General features: G+C 38.6%; 1 protein-coding gene across 1 annotated transcript in view; it reads left to right on the forward strand.

Annotated features, from left to right (window-relative positions):
* si:ch211-51h4.2 (uncharacterized) overlaps positions 1-18986 on the forward strand; it is a 108234-nt gene that overhangs the window by 1591 nt on the left and 87657 nt on the right. Inside the window, exons 2-6 of the mRNA XM_056379085.1 lie at positions 9200-9241; positions 10340-10413; positions 11176-11244; positions 12151-12250; positions 17424-17562. Of these exons, the coding sequence (XP_056235060.1) occupies positions 9200-9241; positions 10340-10413; positions 11176-11244; positions 12151-12250; positions 17424-17562 (424 nt within the window). The remainder of the gene's footprint in view (positions 1-9199; positions 9242-10339; positions 10414-11175; positions 11245-12150; positions 12251-17423; positions 17563-18986) is intronic.

Genomic DNA, 18986 nt, shown 5'->3' on the forward strand with positions numbered 1-18986 from the left:
GTTTCTTTGTGATTTGGTCTTAGTGAGTTAGGAGTCCTCACGACTACTTCTAACTTCTCCCAGACTTAGGAGCTACTTTTAGTGCTAAGTGACTTTGTGAATAGCTATTAGTAAAAAAAAAAATAGGCGTTTCTAGGAGTTTCTCTTAAATAGGCAAATTAGGAGCTACTTTTAGCATTAAGATGCTTTGTGAATACGGGCTGTGTTCCATATCTGATTAGGACTACACTTCCTGGCCCACCATTAATTGGCTTTTCCTTGATCAAATTTTTGTCACTGTGGTAGCCAACCTTTATTTCCTGTCCTGCTGCCATCGTGAAGTGATTTACTCAGGTTTCATAGAAAATAAATAGAGGTGAACTTGGTAAAGCTCTTTACTGACAGGTGAAGACAAGTGGTAGCAAGACACATGGCAGGGGAAAAAATGGGAAAATATTGATGCTTTTTGGTGAAGGACTATGTCTATTGCAACCTGTGCAGCAGGTTGGGATGTAAGCGCTTGGGTTAAGTGTGGCATCAAATTTTCTTAGAGTTCTTAGCCACATGTTGTCATGTAAACAATACGCTGTAAGGCTCTTATGTAGTCAGACATTTCCTTAGGAGTAAGAAGTGAAGGACTGTAGCGTGCCTAAAGACAAGGGGCAAATGTCTGAGGCATCAAATTCAAAACACCATTAAATGTCTGTTAGGGTAACTTTCTCCATGTTCCTGTCTCACTGTTATAATTTTTTCTCCGTAACACAAGGTATTGAGTCATTATATTACATGCCTCAGCAGCTGTGAGAACACAGACAATATGAAAAAGGTTATAATGACATTTCTAATTATTGATGCCATATGTCCCGCAGCCATCTGTAGAGGGGTGGTGGAAGAGCACAGAGGAGGATTGATAAGAGAATGAAAAATGATCAGGCTGATTTGAAATGACAGCTTATTTCTAGTGATGATGGGAGGTCCGTAGAGTGCAAGTGATGGATTTGAATGTGACAGAAAAGTGACCCGCCTCGTCAATACAACTAACGGCACGTGATGACAGAGGGGCTGGTTGATTATGTTTGTTGTTATCAGAGAAAACGGTCTCACAGAGTGTGTAGAAATCTACTTTCTGAAAAAATGTAGCGTAAACATGAATGCTTTTGCATCAAATGAGTTTTCTTTTTCAGCTGGGTGATGTTTTCTAACTACAATACTGTATCCAGAGGCATGACATCTACAGTACATAGAGTACAACTGACAAACAGTTGTTTCAGAAAGCATTCAGACACCTTCGCTTAGTGTTACTCTGTGATTTTCACATTGTCTATGATTTATAGTGTGAGCATTTTACAAGTAAATATAGCTGAAATGAGAGACAGCGGGTTTTTTAACTTGTGTATGGTTTTGTCAGGCGATGTTGTAAAAAATCATCAAATCTGTTTTTTTCAGCACAGAGCGGTAACTTGGAAACAGCTTGGATGTGACTGCTGGTTAAAATGTAGTCTTAATGGGCCGGATTCCTTCAAATACTAAATGTGTGAGCAAAGAGAGTAAGAGATGCAAAAAGATGAAGGGCTGAAACCTGCTGACACTAGGCAGAATCCAAATACAACATGCCATATACGTTTTGACCTTGTCTTGTTTTCTTTTTATTCATTCCATTGCCGGTTTGCTCTCCAACTTCCAGCCACTGTAACCGGCTTTCGTAAACACGTAGAAAACAGAAGTCAAAAGTCTTGGTCCTGATCAATATTCGTAGTTTACTATACATTTCTCAAATTTGGGAACATCTCACCTTAATGAGTAGATCTCATGGCTTCATAATGTCACCTCTTTTGCAACTAAAAAAGATGGTCTTTGTCGCAAAGTTACCTATAGCATTAACCAGCTTACTTTGTGTTGCCACTTAGATGTTATGGCTTGATGCTTTTGAGATGCTTGTCAGTACAACAATGCATGCTGCGACATGTCACCGTAGGAAAAGCTCAGGTGTAAATAATACTATCAAAGATGTCTGAATTCCTTTCAGCTGCAGTGTCAGGGTCCTGATAGTGTGCATGCTTGATCATGGTCACACTCTCAATGCGTACTGTGACACTTGAATAGAACATGTTCATCATTTATGCAATTAGTAATACCTGTGCTTTCCCTTCTATGACAAGTGAAAATGTCTGCTGTGAGACAGGTCTATTAAGTTACTAGCAGCATTTGTCACAAATTATCACTAAATTAGCTGATTTTTGACGGGCTGGAAGCGGATCTATTTGCATGAATTAAATTATAATTTTTCACCCAATTATATGATATATCATTTTTGATAATATATTTAGGAAAATCATCTTTTACACATTAATAAGCCCATTTAATTGAAAACTGGACTGATGTTGAACCTCATACAGACAGATAGATGGTATGAAAATTAGCCCTCTTTAAAGTGACTATAATTGATATTTTTATATTAACAATGTATCAGATGACTGTGGGAAAAAATGTGTGAAAGGCATCACTCATAGTGAAGGATCCACTGAGAATTATTGGCTGAATCTGCAGCTCCTCTCAGTTTTATGGAGCATTATAGTGATTTGAGCTGAAGATCACTTGTTTATTTTTATTTACAATTGTTTAGCTGTGCTCACACTGTCTTGGTAAAAAAAACACACAAAAAAAAACAAACAATAGTTTCCGCAAGCGTGACGCGCAGGTGAGGTGTAAGCAGAGAGGCCTGACCCATTGTCCCAGAGCCGTGCACATTTTCATTAAAGAGATGCAATTCACAAACATTTAGAGTAAATATTTTTGGTTAACTTTAATTTTTTGTGAGCTGGTGGGAATCATACCACAGGGGGTGATTCGATAACATTGTAGTATTTCAGAGGTCTAAGGCTTTACATTTTAATGCCAGTGAATCATCAGGACTCCCGCTGTGTCTACACACAGCAGTTCATAGAAACTAGGAGGCTAGAAATCAGGCCAAGCTGGCAGGGGATCTTGGAGTAACAGTGATGCCCGATTCAGTTAAATTCAATTTTATTTGTGTAGTGCCAAATCATAACATACATTATATCAAGGCACTCTACAGAGTAAGGTCAAGAGGAGAAGAGAGAGGAGAAAAAGGGGGAGAGAGAATAGAGACAGGTGTTCCCTAGAGGTGTAGTCATATTGGTTTTGACTGTGACTAACCAACCACTGTCTTTGCTAATAGAAATGTTAAAATTCAGAATACCCCAAGAGAATAACAAACTGCAGTTTTCTGTTTATTTGAACATTTTTATCAAACAACTGAATTATTTTTTCTTGCCCTTTGGCTATTCGGTTGAGACTTTCAGATATTTGCCCTAGGGTGGTTAATATTTGTTTTTCAAAAGTTCTTCTCCCTCAGCCTCCTCCACCTCTTCAGATCTGGGTGCACCAGGGGTTCCACTGCCGCCATCCTCCTCCCGGGGTGGCCCGTATAAGTCTCATAAAAGGCTGGCGGGTCTTCTGCTGGTCAGTGCACAGCTTGTCTTGATCAGAGGATGCTTGCTAGTTCGTGGAAGTTTGGGCTTCACATGAGAGGGTGGAGGGGGGTGGAGGAGATTATGTTCTCTGAGGCACTTCCAACCTCTGAACCTCCAAATATTTCATCCATGTGCTATGGAAAGACACAAAGACTGATTCAAATCTTGAAGAAAATGATGGGCTCTTGCTCTCCATTTACTGCAATTTCCTCTCCATCATCTCTTCCACTTATTCTGCTTGTGCACTTCTTTCAGACCTGAGATCTTGTCAGTAACACGAATTATAACTTTTTAACTGCCTGTAACAATCAGATGATGCCTGCGCTGTTTCACCTGCCCTCATGATTCTCCTCCTCACGAACATACTTTAAAGGATGTAATGTTAATTTAGAAAACCTTTTTAGGGGAAATTGGATGTGCTTGGATGCAGAAGATACACTATTCACCTGTTTGAACAACCACAAAATATCAGGGATGATGCATTCCTGCTGTAGTAAAAAACGGACGCTTGGAGGAAATTCAGTTTTGGTTTCTTTGTCCCGGTCTTTCTCTTCCTCTCCCTTGAATGGGTTTTTATTTTTGTTTACATTGGTTAAGTTGGTATTGCTTTTTTTGCCATAATCAGCTCAGCTTTGGGAGGGGGATCTTGGGATGTTCACACATGAACATCCTCAACATCTATCCAACAATATATATATATATATATATATATATATATATATATATATATATATATATATATACTGTATATTATCAAGAATCTCACATGGTGATGAGGTATGTGTGAGGAAGGGTCTTACTGCACCTTTTATCTCAAGCTACAGGTCCTCTACCTCAATATCATTCATTCTCTGCTCCAGTCTGTGGCAGCATTCGTCCAGCTTCCCTCCCTCCTCAGTGCTCCTCATTATGTCAGCAGAGTAGAGAAAACCATACAGCTCATAGAAGGCTTCCATGTGTGAGAATCTCTCCTCTAATGTGACATGGGCTGTATCTATAATAAGCAAGAAAATCTCTTTTGAAGAGTTGAACTCTCCTGCAGATGACTGAGTTTGCTTTCTTCTTTCATACTCAAACTGTGTAGTGGTTCTTTTCTGATGCAACTCCGGACAGTTCATCTCCACCTCAAGCCTCTCCGCTATCTCCCTGGCGGAGTTGAATCCAGTTTTGAAATCTCCATCACTGCCTTGATTTCTTTTCTCACTGTCTCCCCTGAAACTTTGGGGCTCTGCAGGATCTTGCTCACTTTATTTATCTGGAACAACTTATTGTTCCGCACAATGGTACTTACCACAGAAGGCCATCTCTGCATCAACTAGCAGATGCTTCCAGCAGTAGAGACAACATCTAAATCCCATTTTTCTGTGGCATACTCCTTTAGAGTGGTTAGCTCTTTTGTCTGAATTTTCCTCAGATGCTCTCGCATGACTTGGTCAAACTGAGCAATCAGGTCTATTTCCATTGCCAGACTCAAATTACCTGCCTGAGTTGACACAAAATTGTGCTCTGACAGTTGCAGTATAGCTGCTTGAAATCTCCTCTCAGTGGTTTACTTCAAGAGCAATTAGATCTTGGTGCACCTGATCTAGCTGTTTGTTTGTTTCTATGATAGATTGCGCTAGGTATCCATGTTTGTGATGTGTTCAGCAGACTTCTCATGCTTCCCCAATTAAGCTGAAGGATTTGATTTTTGCCATCCCCACTTAGCTGAGTGCTCTTTTCTCAGCTTCCAAACAGACGGCATAATATAGTCCTTATTTTTTTTTTACTGTTCTGTGATCCAGGACCTGCTTATCTTTTCTCCCTTCTTAACTTACATGTAATATCAACTACTTCTAAGTCTTGTAAATTGACCAGCGCTCCTTGTCTAACAGCTGTTTTGGCCAGAATGCTGGTCATCTTCAAGTGTAACACATTGGTTTATAGGATGACTGCTACCTACTAGTTGTAGATTATCATCTGTGTTGCCATCGCTGTCAGTTCTGTTACTATATCCAGTTGAAGTTGAGGATCCTGTCAGGTTGTGTTGCATGTTGCAGCAGCAATGCTTGAGCAGCCTGGGCTGGTCAACGGGTAGCTCCTCTTTGTCACTATTATTAGCAATGCTAACACAAGAGCTAGTGCAAGCAGTGCAATGGTAAAGTCCACCTGGGGTCAGGAACACAGGGGGTCTGGGGGCCAGGCTGGGACATGTGGAGTGGGAAGCTGGTGGCAGAATGAAAACAGGACGCGGGGTAGAGCGTGATTGAGCATGGTAGCGTTAAAGCACAGACCTTCTATAGGATAATATCATTTATTACCACAGGGCTAGGTATTGTTTTCACTTTGTGAGTCTGTGTGTGTGTGTGCATGTGTGTGTTATCATGGCAAAATGTGGTCCTGGAAACACCTACTATAGTGGGAACTACCACAGAGGTGGTTTTGACTAATTTTGCAGGTGCAGATATTGTTACTGTGATATTTACAACTGTGCAACATACAGTCAAGTGTGTAGCTGAGATTAAATTGAAATTAAAGCCGAGTTCAAAGATAGATTTGGTCTGAACCATGAGCACTGAGCACTCATGTAATAATGTTGTAATAACTACTGAATCTCATGGGCCGGAACAGCAACATGTTGACCGGCGTTGCGGCTGATGTGATGCCCTCTAGTTTTCAATTGTCTCCAGCTGTCCAATGAAATGGTTGCAAAGGGGAACTTGGTTACCTTGTGTTGTTGCAGACATCCTAATTTTCTCTATGACACTGGCCAAGAACGCGTTACCTGTAGAAAATCATCTGAAGAAGTAGAGTCTCTAATCCTGATAATTATTTTCTTCTCACCAGTCTTTAGCAAAGTGTTAATGTCCCTTTGGAATCAGTGACTGTTACCGTTTGATTCTCCATGTTTTGTACTGTCATCCAACTTTTTGGGCCTTTATATATATAAAGACTAATAGAGAAACACAGGATATCTGTTCTATTGCAAAATTGCATCATCAATAAGCAACATGCCACCAATTTGTGAAAATCAGTACTTCTGTGCCACAGCAGCAGGTTGGTCACAACTCGTTGCAGAAAAACTGCACAGCTGTTCTGCGGTTTTTGGCTGGATGATAACAGAGAAGCAAAGGCTGAAACTGGCTGACACTAGGCAGAATGCAAATAGCCTACGACACAGTCCAGCCACATATTAGGTTTTGATTTAGTCTTGTTATAAAAGAAAATATCAGTGTTATCCTCATTATGTCAGACAAAATCTAAACATTTTAAGGCCAGACACAAGTTTACATTAGTTTTTTGACACACATGATTAAATCTAAGTAAGAAAACCACGGACTTGAGAACACTCTCAAAAAACAATTGCCACCATATTGGCAGGAGGGTGAAAAGTAAATAAATCTGATGGATGAAAAAATATGACCTCCTAAAAGGGCATCACTTGTTTTACAATAACAAACTCCTGAACTAAACTGTTTTTACAGCTTTCTGGCTGGGAATTAAAACTATAGTGTTGGTGCTCACATATAAAACTAGCAGCCAGAAGGAGGAGATGAAATAAATTGCATCCCCTTTGGGAGAGATAACCATAGGGGATAATGGATCTGAAGTTCTTAGAATAAAAACGCAGAACACATCATGCGTGTTAGTGACGCTTTTTAAGCCAATTAAGGCAAAGTTCTGTTGACACAGGTGGTTCCCTATCGGTGCAGCTGGAGGAGAGCAACTGCAGCACCTGACTCAGAAAATCCCCATGAGTTTTAAAGTCATGTAACACGGTGAAGTACTGCAGCACTGGTGAAAGTTTCTAACCAGCATATATTAAAGTCCAGCATGCATCACGATAAATGCACACAATGCTGCATGAAGTCGAAGGAGCCTTAATAAGGTACTGATTACACAGACATGTTGGTTTTGGTCTTTTCATGGGCTTTATTGACAGCAAGAAAAATATAGAATATCATCAGCTGTATTGTTTAAAGGAGCGATTTCTACGTTCTGCTACATAGCCAGCGTTACGTTAACAGCTGTTTACTTACCAGTCTAGAAGAAACATTGTGAGTTCAGCATCAAACTTCATTCCTTTACTTGCCAACAGCTGTCTCCAGTGGTGGAAAGCAATGTTAAGTCTTGTCTCTATCACATCTTTTCTTCTACTGAAGTTAGCACGCTAACCTGCTAGCCCCAGCCCATCGCATCACTTTCCGATAGCGACTCACGACAGCCTCCTGTCTGCCCTGAAGACGTAGCACTGTTCAGGGAGCGTATAATAACATCTTGTATTACAAAGACAACAATGGCCGAAGGTCTTGTCAAGTGACAATCGCCACCATCTGCTCCTGGTAGGAAACCACATTCAGTGGCAGAGAAAACATACAAATAACCCCTTTAATAAAATAATGACTGTGTATTGTTATTGGTCATATGAACTAACAGAGATCATATCTGCGTGTTTCTATTTATAGTAAAAATCGCACTGTATCTAAGCAGGGATTTATTTTTCCACTTCATTTTATCAGTTTGCTCAGTCTGATCAAAACATCCTATTTCACTGTAGCAGTGCTTTTTCGATACCCTCCCAAAGAAGTCCAAGATATTGGAAAAGTTGTACCCACAGTCACGAAAACAATGCTTTTAGGTAGTTGGTTTAGTTGATTCTTCCTGAGGGGGGAAGAACTTCTCCAGCTTAGTTTCACAACATGGGCAAACATGAAAATATCCTACAATTGTAAAAGAACCCAGCAGCCAACGTTCACACACTGATAATGATGGTACAAAAGCCACACACCTCATTTCAGTTTAGTTAGTGGTAATGATGGGGTGCTGAGATCGTGTATGCCAGATGATAACAACCTCTTTCATCTTCCCTTTTCATATGTCTGTGTTTGTTGATATCTGCAGAAGTCATGTGAAGGAGGACGAGGTAGAGTCGGTGGTCAGGTGATTTGCTATAATATTGGCTTTGAATCTCAGAGCGATGGCAGTGAGGTAGGACTAGTTGGTTGTGTGAGAATGAATGATCTTAGACATAATGTGTGCGGTTTTGAGAAATGTGTTTCTTTCTACACCTGTGAATAAATTGAAAAAGCAGATGGAGCGGTAGAAGGGGGCCGGTTACAGTTAACGCTCAGCTGAGATATCACTGCTTGGTACCAAAGTTATTTGAGTCCATGCTGACTGTTTTTTTTTTTTTTCAACACAGTAGATTATTTCACTGCAATCCTGCCTATATCTGCTTTTTCTGAATTGTCCCTGGAAATTGAAGATGTCAATCAACATATTTGTTTTTTTTGATACAAGCCTTAAAAATTGCTATAGAGCTGACTCTTCAACAGTCTTAACAAAAACCGAAAATATAACATAGGTATATTAATGCCTCCCGTAGATGTTTTTTTTACACCAGTGGACAGACGAATAATGACAAGAAATGCAAAGTTTAGGACTTTTGTCTTTTGACTTTTTGTCTTGAGACGTATCTGCCATGACTTGAGACTAATGGAATATAGTCAGGCCTTGAAAATTACTTGTGACTTTGATTACCCTGATACTGCGCCCACTCCAGTCAACTCGCTGATAGACTTCGTCAGTTCTGAGCAGAAATACAGCGATTCTTAAAAATCTTCTCTTGTATTACCCAGAGTACCTCTTTTTTTTCTGCACAGCTATTTGTGGAACAAAGTTGGTCTTCGTTTTGTGACTTCATGAATACTTTTATTGATCTAACCAAGCTCTGTTTGTCTTCCTAGATTTCTTGACCATTGCAACAATATTAGGAACTGGAATCTTAGGTGAGTACTTGTATTTTCTTACATCACACAAAAGTTATCCGACAGTCCAAACAACCAGGACATCACCCTCATACTTTCGTTTGTATCTGTTGCACAACACAGACTTTACAGTAGGTCTGAGGAAATGACACTTAATGGCCAATAGCGGGTGAAAGAAATAATTACCATTTTATTTGAGGATCACCCATTTGGTAATTGGTTTGAAGAACTCCCAGTTGGCAAACATTTACATCGTATGACAAATTGCATGTGTGGAACACAAAAGACATTGGGGTTTGGAAAAGGGGAAGTTGATGTTTAAGACTATTAAGACTTAGAGTCAATATTATAATTCCATGTGGAACAATTGGATTTGGGGAGACACATTACAACAAATTGAGAGATCACATTGTTGGCACACTCTTCATAAACAGAGTTGAGGATAGGATTAAATAACACCTTACTACATTGTTCAGTCTAAGATCAGCAACACCACACACTACGTCCTGAAAGTTTTCTGGAGAATTTACATCTTTCTCACAGTCATAATTTTTTTTCTAAGGATACTGTATGGAACTGCAATTTTGAAGGTGTGTATAGTTTATGTTTGACTCAACCAATATGGTGGGAAAACTTTGCTGAGTTGTGTTTGTTCTTTCTACAAGACTTCTTTTTTGTAATATCAGTTCATTTTGGAAGGTAATTAAAGCTCGGTCCATCTCTCGGCTTTCATTGGCATGGCAAATTTAACTGTGGTTTATGAAGTGTAGTTAACACCAGAGAGATTTTTGTAGAGGTGGAAATTACATGGGACATTACATTTAACTACTTTGTTTTCAGCGGGGTCTTCATGTAGTTCCACAAAGGTGGAGCCCTTCCAAGTTAATACTTGTTCAATCACTTAAATCTCATATTGAAATGAGCACTATCCATTAAATTTTATGGTAAGTTTGAGCCAGAGCGGAAAGGAATGTCGGTCTGTGAGAGAGAAAGACGAGCAGAGTAAGGGGACAGACAGGCAGGTAGATATGCTGAAAAAAAGTCAAATAGCACATGTCTTTAAATCCACTTAGATGGGAATCAAATTCAGAAACAGTTCTATATTATATCCATTTCTAGGTCTTCCAGTAACGATAGCCCATGCTGGACTGGTGCCTTTCCTCGTCTCCTTTCTCATTGGCTTTTTTGTCCAGGTAAGTAATACAAGGACTCTTATTTTCTTAAGACTGGGATGGTCTGTTGAAATTTAAGATGTTGTGATATGAAGGGGGGAAATGGCAAGAAAAGGGACTTGTTTGTGATACATGCACTTCCTTCATACCGCCTTTTAACATACATCATATGAGCCTAATCACTGCTTTATAAAAGAAAAATACATTGCAATAATTTTCCCTTTACTGCTCAACCTAAGTCCTATAGCCTACCACAAGGCCAATTTTATAGATTTAGGCAACTCTATCAAGCCATATAACACATTCAATCTTCCCACGGGATGCGACATTAATAGGAGATTATGTCAGAGAAAGTTATGCTGGCTCCTTAAAGGAACATTGTCATTTATCCATGCACTCTCTGTTTGAAGCCTGCCTGTGACTGTCTGCAGTCACAGAGATCTCGCATGGTGTAATGGCGCAAATGTTTTACATAGGCACTCAGTAAGTCATTGTCTGCCCTTATATACTTCTGCACTCACTTGTTTTCCTATTAACACTTGAAGAAGGTCCCTCACTCAAAGCTGGCCTCAACAAATGATTGGTGATCTCTCCTCTCATGCATGTCTCATCCACATTTATGTACTTGAAATCTACTTGAAATCTGCTTGAAGCAGTACTGTTTGAACTACTGTCAGAACTGTATGAAATAGCACTGATATACATACAGTCTAAAAAATTGCATGACTTCGCCACACCTTCAACAACAAATTCAATTTTTTTTTTCCATCATCTGTCATGCAGGCCTTACTTATCTACCTGTTCGTGGAACTTCTTCAGAAATGTCAGGTGGTGCAGCTGGAATCGATGAAGGTAAGCAGCTGAAAAAACACTACCCACATTTTACTTTTAGGCTCCTCAAATGACACTGAAAAAGACTTTGACACCCAACTTCACTGACAAAAGTAGAAGCTTTTGTTTGGAACACATTCAGGAGCACTTAAGACAATGTAAGACACAACTGGAGCTCATTTAAGGAAGGGTTAAAGTGATAATTTTGATTATTTGATGTGGGGTCCATGACTCAAACAACTGATCTGCAGCATATTACAGTGCATGGCGTAGAAATACCGTCCGTTCAGTAATTGAGAAAATGTAGTGCCAAAGGAAAGGGCTATTTGACGGCAAGGTAAAGCGATGATATATGCAAAATATATATTAGAATATATCATCTCCTGCATCAATAATTTGTCTCCAAAATGTTCGTACGCATGGGTCAGAGTTTCTGTACAGGTGTGTTCATTCTCCCATCAAGGTTGTTTTTATATATCCCAACTTATTTGTGGGAGGTGATGTACACCATTTAGTTATTTTTGTGGCCTTTTTTGCCTTTGTTCAGATAGGGACAGTCAGAGAGTGACAGGAAAGTTGGGGAGAGAGAGGGGATGACATGCAGCAAAGGGCCATGCTGCAGACCCGAGCCCATGGCCGCTGCGGTAAGGACTGAGCCTAAGTGGTGCGCGCTCTACCAGTTGAGCCACCGGGGCGCCCCAGTTGTTTTTAATTTGATCAATTTAATTGTTATGACACGCCAAAATGTTTTTTGTGAAAAAGGACTATTAAGACAATCGCATACAATTTACCATACATGCCATTATTTATTTATTTTAGCTCATACTCAAGTGTCAAACAAAATGATAAAAGTAACAATTTTACTCAGACAATAAGAGAGAACGTTTTTTTTAATCCATAAGTATGATCTCTTTATGTTGATTCTAGACAGATGTTGCAGAATGTATTGTGATGGATCAGGTGAGCGTGGAGGACCCAGCCTTCACAGAGGATGAGGATGAAGATGATGGTGAAAATGCAGAAGCAGGTAAAGAAACCTTTTTGAGGGGCTAACACATGTACAAGCATTGCCTAGTATAATTTCCACAATTTACAGCAACAAATGTCTCATAAACAGAAAGAAGCTGATTACAAATTTTTCTCCTGTCACCCTTCTGAAATAAAGTTTTAGAAGGAATTGCTCTGATAAAATACATGTTAAGGAAGACTGCAGTGCAAATAAAGACATTTTTGTTTCATCTTTATTTTACTTACCATTAAGAATAAAATGGAATCTTCTTATTGTCCTTATCACATACCCATATTCAAATGCTAACAATAGTTGTTGACTAAATCATATGCCTGTATTAGACTTCGAATGATTCAGCTTTTCTCTTTTTTACAAAAACAAAGATTAACAGTGAGTGTTGATGCTTGTATTAGAATATCACACCATAACAAAGGTATGATATATGGAAATTAAGTACTATAAAATTGAAATTTTAAGCTGTATGTACACAACATTTTGTAATTAAGAATTAAATGTTACAAGATAAGATACTTTGAGATAAGGTACAGTGCCAGTGTCCACACTATTGCAACACATTGTATTGACTTGCATCATATTGCATCGTAAACCATTGCGTCGGGACTGGGTTGATTTGAATTATATTGACTGTTAACAGGATGTTTTGGATCACTGATTTCATATTGAGATATTAATCAAATTGTTCTCAGTGAGTGAGATACTCACACTTACTAAAGTGAATTCATAAAAACCTCATTTATAAGCATCATTTAGAGGCATTAACCACGGAATAATACTGAGGATGATAGCAAGTCGCCAAGTTGCAAGTGTATTATCATATTTTAGTAAGGGTCTCTCAACTTTTTGATCCATTTATATTTGCTGATCCTGTTTGGTGTCTCTGCATTTCCTCCTTGTCATCATTCCATTCTCTTCTACTTCACTGTTTTTGTCAATCAGTGTCAAGCTTATGTCTTCATGCGCAAATTTTTTACAATGAAAGCCTTGTGGTGGATTAATGGGCATACTCCCTCCCTATTTTTTAATGTTTAATCAGACATCTGCAAAACTTTTCTTTGAAGGCAGCTTAAAGGAGCTATTTGTAAGTTTTGCTATTGTTACATAGCCAGCGTTAACATTTACCGCTGTTTACTTACCAGTCTAGGAGTAGTGTTGTGAGTTCACCATCAAACTTCATTCCTTAACTCGCTAAGATTTGTCTCCAGTGGTGGAGAGCAACCCTCTTGTTTTGCTTTTATTTTTATAGCTACTTTTTTTCCTGAAGATTGCATGCTAACCACCTAGCTCCAGCACAGTCAGATTGTCATGTCGCTTTCCAATACTGAGTCATGGTGGCGCCCAGTCTGCCCTAAAGAAGTAGCACTACTCGGAGGACGCATTATAACCTTTTGTCTTGTTAACACATTGATGTCTGAAGCTCGAGACTGGCAAGACTGGTAAGTAATCAGCTGTTAATTCTAACGTTGGTTATGTAGTAGTAGAAAAACTTTGCAAATAGCTCCTTTTTAAAATAGACGTAGCAAATTGCAGGAGACTGAAGTAGTAAGACTAGAATCTATTTTATTTTGATGGAAATAATGCTATGGAAATGTAAATTATATAGAATATACTATGACACCCTCATCCACCCTATTCTACATCCTAATATTTTTGCCCAGCTAACCGGCCTTTATTCATCTCTGACAGCTCTTTTTTGAATATTTGAAAATGTCACTTCACTGTCCATCAATAACGGTGTGTTTTTATGTTTTTTTTCCTCAGTGGTGTTTTATATGTGATGATGCAATTCCATAATAATCACACCTCAAATACTAGGCAGTGTTAAGTTGTTCTGATACACCAAAACTCTTTGGACAGAAAAAAAGAGTATCCATGAAGCATTAGACTTAGTCAGACCATTGGCTCCTTGCCTCCAGCTGCATTGCATAGTCACCAAAGGCACCCATTGGTCATAAGTGTGTGAGTGTGTACATGCACCAGTGTAACTAGTGCATACCCGTGGTTTGGATGAGCAAGCGGCATGACAAAGCCATCTTTTCAACACTGAATAACAAAAGATGTTTTTCCCTGGATGTGAGAAGGTCTGCTGAAACAAAATAGCCAACAAATAATGTGGAATTCAATTGTTATTGTTTAATCTCCCCTGCTCACTTTTGTCTATTTTTATCATCTCCATTACAAGCATCATGTGGCCAAAATCTCTATAGATGTATTTACACTTTCAGACCCACAGGGATATCAGACAATACGTAGAAAACCATTCAGCCATGATTACTGGTGGATTAGTGATGAGGCTTATTGCAGGCTGATCCTATTATTTGCTAATAAAATGTCAAGCTCTCTCATTAAACCTCTGAATGAAAAGCCATATGTGCACACATACATAACGCACCATTGAAAGTGTGTGTTTCTTACAGGTTCCCTCTGCCATTGTTGCATCAAGTAAACGCGTGTGTCTGCAGTGCCTTACTCCCCTGTCATTGGTTATATTTCAGACCGCAGCAGAAAGATCTGCTGTTCATGAGCTTCAGAAATGCTCGGGGAAACATGGCTTTCTGGGCGGTACAACACTGCTTCATCTATAAAATAGCTTTGCTACTGAAAAGCTGTTTGATTCAGAAAACAGCGATGTAACCACCACATTACTTATTAAGTGTTTTTTAACTAGTAACGCCACGACTTTTATAGCAATGCTACTGCCCAATACTGGCATAATTACCTATTTTCACAGGTCAAGGACAATGTCAATTAGTCAGTTTCCTCCCCCATGCTGCCTGGATTATAAACTAATAATGGCTGGATGTGTCTCTTGAGGATTATAACAATCACTGCATGTATAAAAGTCAGTAATTCAGTAAGGCCTGGAGATCTAGGTCTGCTCTGTCTTAAACCTATGACTTACCTCTTCAAGTACTGTATGGGACAGTCATTGGTGGGATAGAGGTAATGTTAGTTGAAAATCTGGAAATGGAAATTCAGACATAATATTTAGACATTAAAGTGTAAAGTATTGGCAGGAAAGTGGACAATTACACATCTTCCGTAAACACAACAAAACTCTTCAAGCTATATCTCTGAGAATACCTCTACTTTGATCCATTTACTAATAATAATTGACAAGTTTTTGAATTTTTTTTTTTTTTTTTTTAACTCTGTCCAGTTTGCTGGAGTCTTGCCTACAATGAAATTAAGCAATTTATGCTGAAACTTTCACAAAGGGTTTACGCCATGATTTAAGAACTGCCTCATAATTATATGGACCAGTGGGTTCTTTGGCCTTTATTTCTAAGCTGCTTGAGTAACCCACTGACTGGAAAAGTTATATTGTAATTGGCTAATTTGTTGTCTGTGTAACTTGCCATATCTCATTTTCAGCAACGGGCTGTAATTTCTTCTGCTCATTTCAGTGTTTGAACTGGACTGGTTCTGTACTTACTACCACACTACAGGTGGTTTTTGGTTTTGCTCATCATGTTTTTGGGGTTTTCTTCTGTCACACAAATTCTTGCTGATATCTGGTAGTAGAGTTTACAGCCAGTATCATACGTAGTTGTCCGTTAGATGAAATATCAACGGCCAAAATGTGTGGTGAAAAATATTCTGGTATAGTAAATAAATAAATCATTTTATAGCATATTAATTTGTCTAATATTATATGATGTATAAAATTTGTTGCCAAGACAACTTAAATATAAACTTATGTTATGCAAAATTTGGTTTTGCTTCCGCTGTTAGGACAATGAGAGATTCACTGAGTGCTTGGTCATGTGACTAAGATAGTTGTTCAATATGGTATCTCTGTGTGATGCATTGTTATGGATTAAATTGCTTGGATGTACAGAAGGTAGTCAACGTTAGGTCTGCCTCAACCTGCTACAACATTAAAAGGCTTCTTCTTATTTTATGCATCAACAGTATTTGATATTAAGTATTTGCTTTTCGTACTTTAAGTTTTATACTTTTAGTTTTCTTAAGTAAACTTTTGAATGCAGCACATTCAATTGTGGGTATTTTTCAAATGTGGTATTTAACTTAAACAAAAAATCTGAATACTTACACTACTGCTTAAACATAATATGGATTGGAACAGAAGATCTTTAGGCACTTGTTTTTATCCAGTGTTTCCATAAAACAAACAAAGTGAAAAACAAAGTTAAAAAGCTGAGAAAGCATCATGTGAGATAAATATGAAATCTTTTGTCCAGCAGTGTCCGACGGTATAAACAAGCCATCATTATTTAATCAAATCAGACAAAAGCACCTCTTAAACATAAAAGCTGCATGTACATGCTGTGCTGCTGGTGTAAAGGACTGGCATGTTTTCTAATTTAAACTTGAGTGGCGGCACAGATGGTGATGGTGGCATGTTTGTGTGTATGCGTGTCAATGCTCTACTCTTATATAATGGACTTCTGCATTGTCATAAATTTAACATGCTCGTTTGCTATTAATTTAACATTCTCATTTTTGACTATCGTGTTTAATAATGTACACTCTGCCAGGACCACTTATATCAAAGTTATTACACCACAAACAGGCAGTACAGTTGCAATACTTGGCTGTATGGCTCTGTGCTGGAAGGTGCATAAGAGCTCAGAACAAGAAGAGCAGCAACAGTTCCCCTGGGTTCGTTGTAGAACATTGTTCCAGTCCAGATGAGTCAGCTTAAATGATCTTAAAAAGAACAACACAATACAATTAATAGTTAAAGTAGGATATGAAAATAATAAATGACATGGTAGAGCTAAGGTTGGCAATGAATGAATTACTGTGATAACACTGTGGCTGCAGTCTGACGGTCTGATAGAACAAACCCTTGATCACCATCCTTTTCAGACTTTTTCCCACTCTATCTACTGAAAACATTGAAAGGGATTAGAAAAAAAATATTCTGACAGTTCGTTAACTTCTGTTTTGTTTATTTTTTATTTTTTGCTTGTGAGATACCCTTAAAAATGCTTCAAAATAAAACAATCATAAGAAGAAAAAGTCACTTTCATATCTACAGCGAGGCGATGAACCTGTGATAAGAGGTCACAAGTCATCTACATTGCTTCATTTTAAACTGTGAACCACTGTTCTAAGTTTGGTGACTTATCTCTTATCATTCATGTCATGACAGGGTCATCAGTGAACTGACTGCCTTGTACATCTGTCTGTCTGGGTCTTTCAGATGCAGGTTTACTGCAGCCGGATGCTGTTGCTCTGCACAACCAAGAAGAGGGCCTGCATCCCAACCTTCATCTGCTTGGCCACATCTTCCTCTCACGGCCCATGAGCCATGCCTTCAACTGCATCCTCCTCTTCCAGTTGTAAGTTACTGTGGCCTTGACCTTTGCGGGATCTTAATGTTACAACATTTACCAATCATTTACCAATTCAATAACACTGAATGTAGGAGGGAGTGTGAGGCTGAGTTTGTTTGTTTCCAGCATCAGTTTCATCCTCTAAGCATTTTTCCCATTTCAGATGCGTGTTTTTGCCTTTTATAAAAAAAATGTATTCAAACCTATTCACTCATCATACTCATCGCCACTTCAACACCAAATACAAAAATTGTGATTTTCAATCTTTAAAGGTGGGTCAGCAGGGGGTTTAGTGACATTCACACGAAACTATCAGAATTATGTGAAAAACTGACTAGTCTTCATCCAGTAAGCCATCCTAGTAAGGACAAGGTCACAGTTACTTGTAATGACTACTATGACAGAAACTTAATGCTTTTATGCTTTTAACACAAACTTAAAATCATAAGAAAAGCACACTTGCGAACTTTGTCGTTAATTAGAAAGACTAATTGGCCTCCAAGTGGCAAGTAAAAGCCATCCTACAGTCATGACTGCCCCAAACCGTACTGTCTGTCCTGCCCTGAAATATGTTTTACAGAGGAACTAATTAAGGTACTTCGACATAATTATAAGATGCAGATACTGTATAAATAAGAGATGCTGTTTCTTAATTGATACAGATACAGAGTCCTAATTATGACACGCTACCTAATATTCATGAGATACTGTCTAGAATTTAAAAGAATATTTTCTCTTAGTTTTGACATATTGTCGATCCTGAATATAATCAGAGACCATAACAGCGCCACAGATTTTTCTGTGAAATAAGATCAATACAGGCTGAAGCTAAAACACCAACTCATGACCTCCATCACATTCAAATATAACAACACAGTGAAATATCCTCACATGTTTAATGTAACAATGTTAACAAGGAGAGACTCCTGCTAAGTCATTTCAGTGTCAGTGTCGTGGACCAGCGTAACTACTCTCAACTGAGCGAGGACAGCAGACTTGTGTAAAAACTGTCCTTGAGGTTCAGACTTTATATCATTGGCTTCTGCTGCACAGCCTTGAGATATTGAGAGTTACAAGCTGGAGCCAAATGCGGATAAAATATGATCAGTCCTGCGGCATCTGCAGTCCACTGACTTTTTGTAGGTGTCCAGCCTGTTTTCAGTCACTGTTTTCTGTCCTGAAGTTGAATTTGACAGCTGGTAAATGAAATTATGCTTCAAAGTTCTGAATCAAGAGACCGCTCTGGTGTGGAAATGTTTAAGAATGCACAAGGCAATCACTTCCAACCAAAAAAAACTGTACTTTGTTTTTGAAGTATAAACTCACTACAGTTTAAAACACACACACACACACACACACACACACACACACACACACACACAAACACCCCATATCTTATTACCTGGTATAAAAGTAAAGGGATGTTTGAT

Source organism: Seriola aureovittata, chromosome 6 (genome assembly GCF_021018895.1).
Source record: "Seriola aureovittata isolate HTS-2021-v1 ecotype China chromosome 6, ASM2101889v1, whole genome shotgun sequence".
Classification (NCBI taxonomy): Eukaryota; Metazoa; Chordata; class Actinopteri; order Carangiformes; family Carangidae; genus Seriola; species Seriola aureovittata.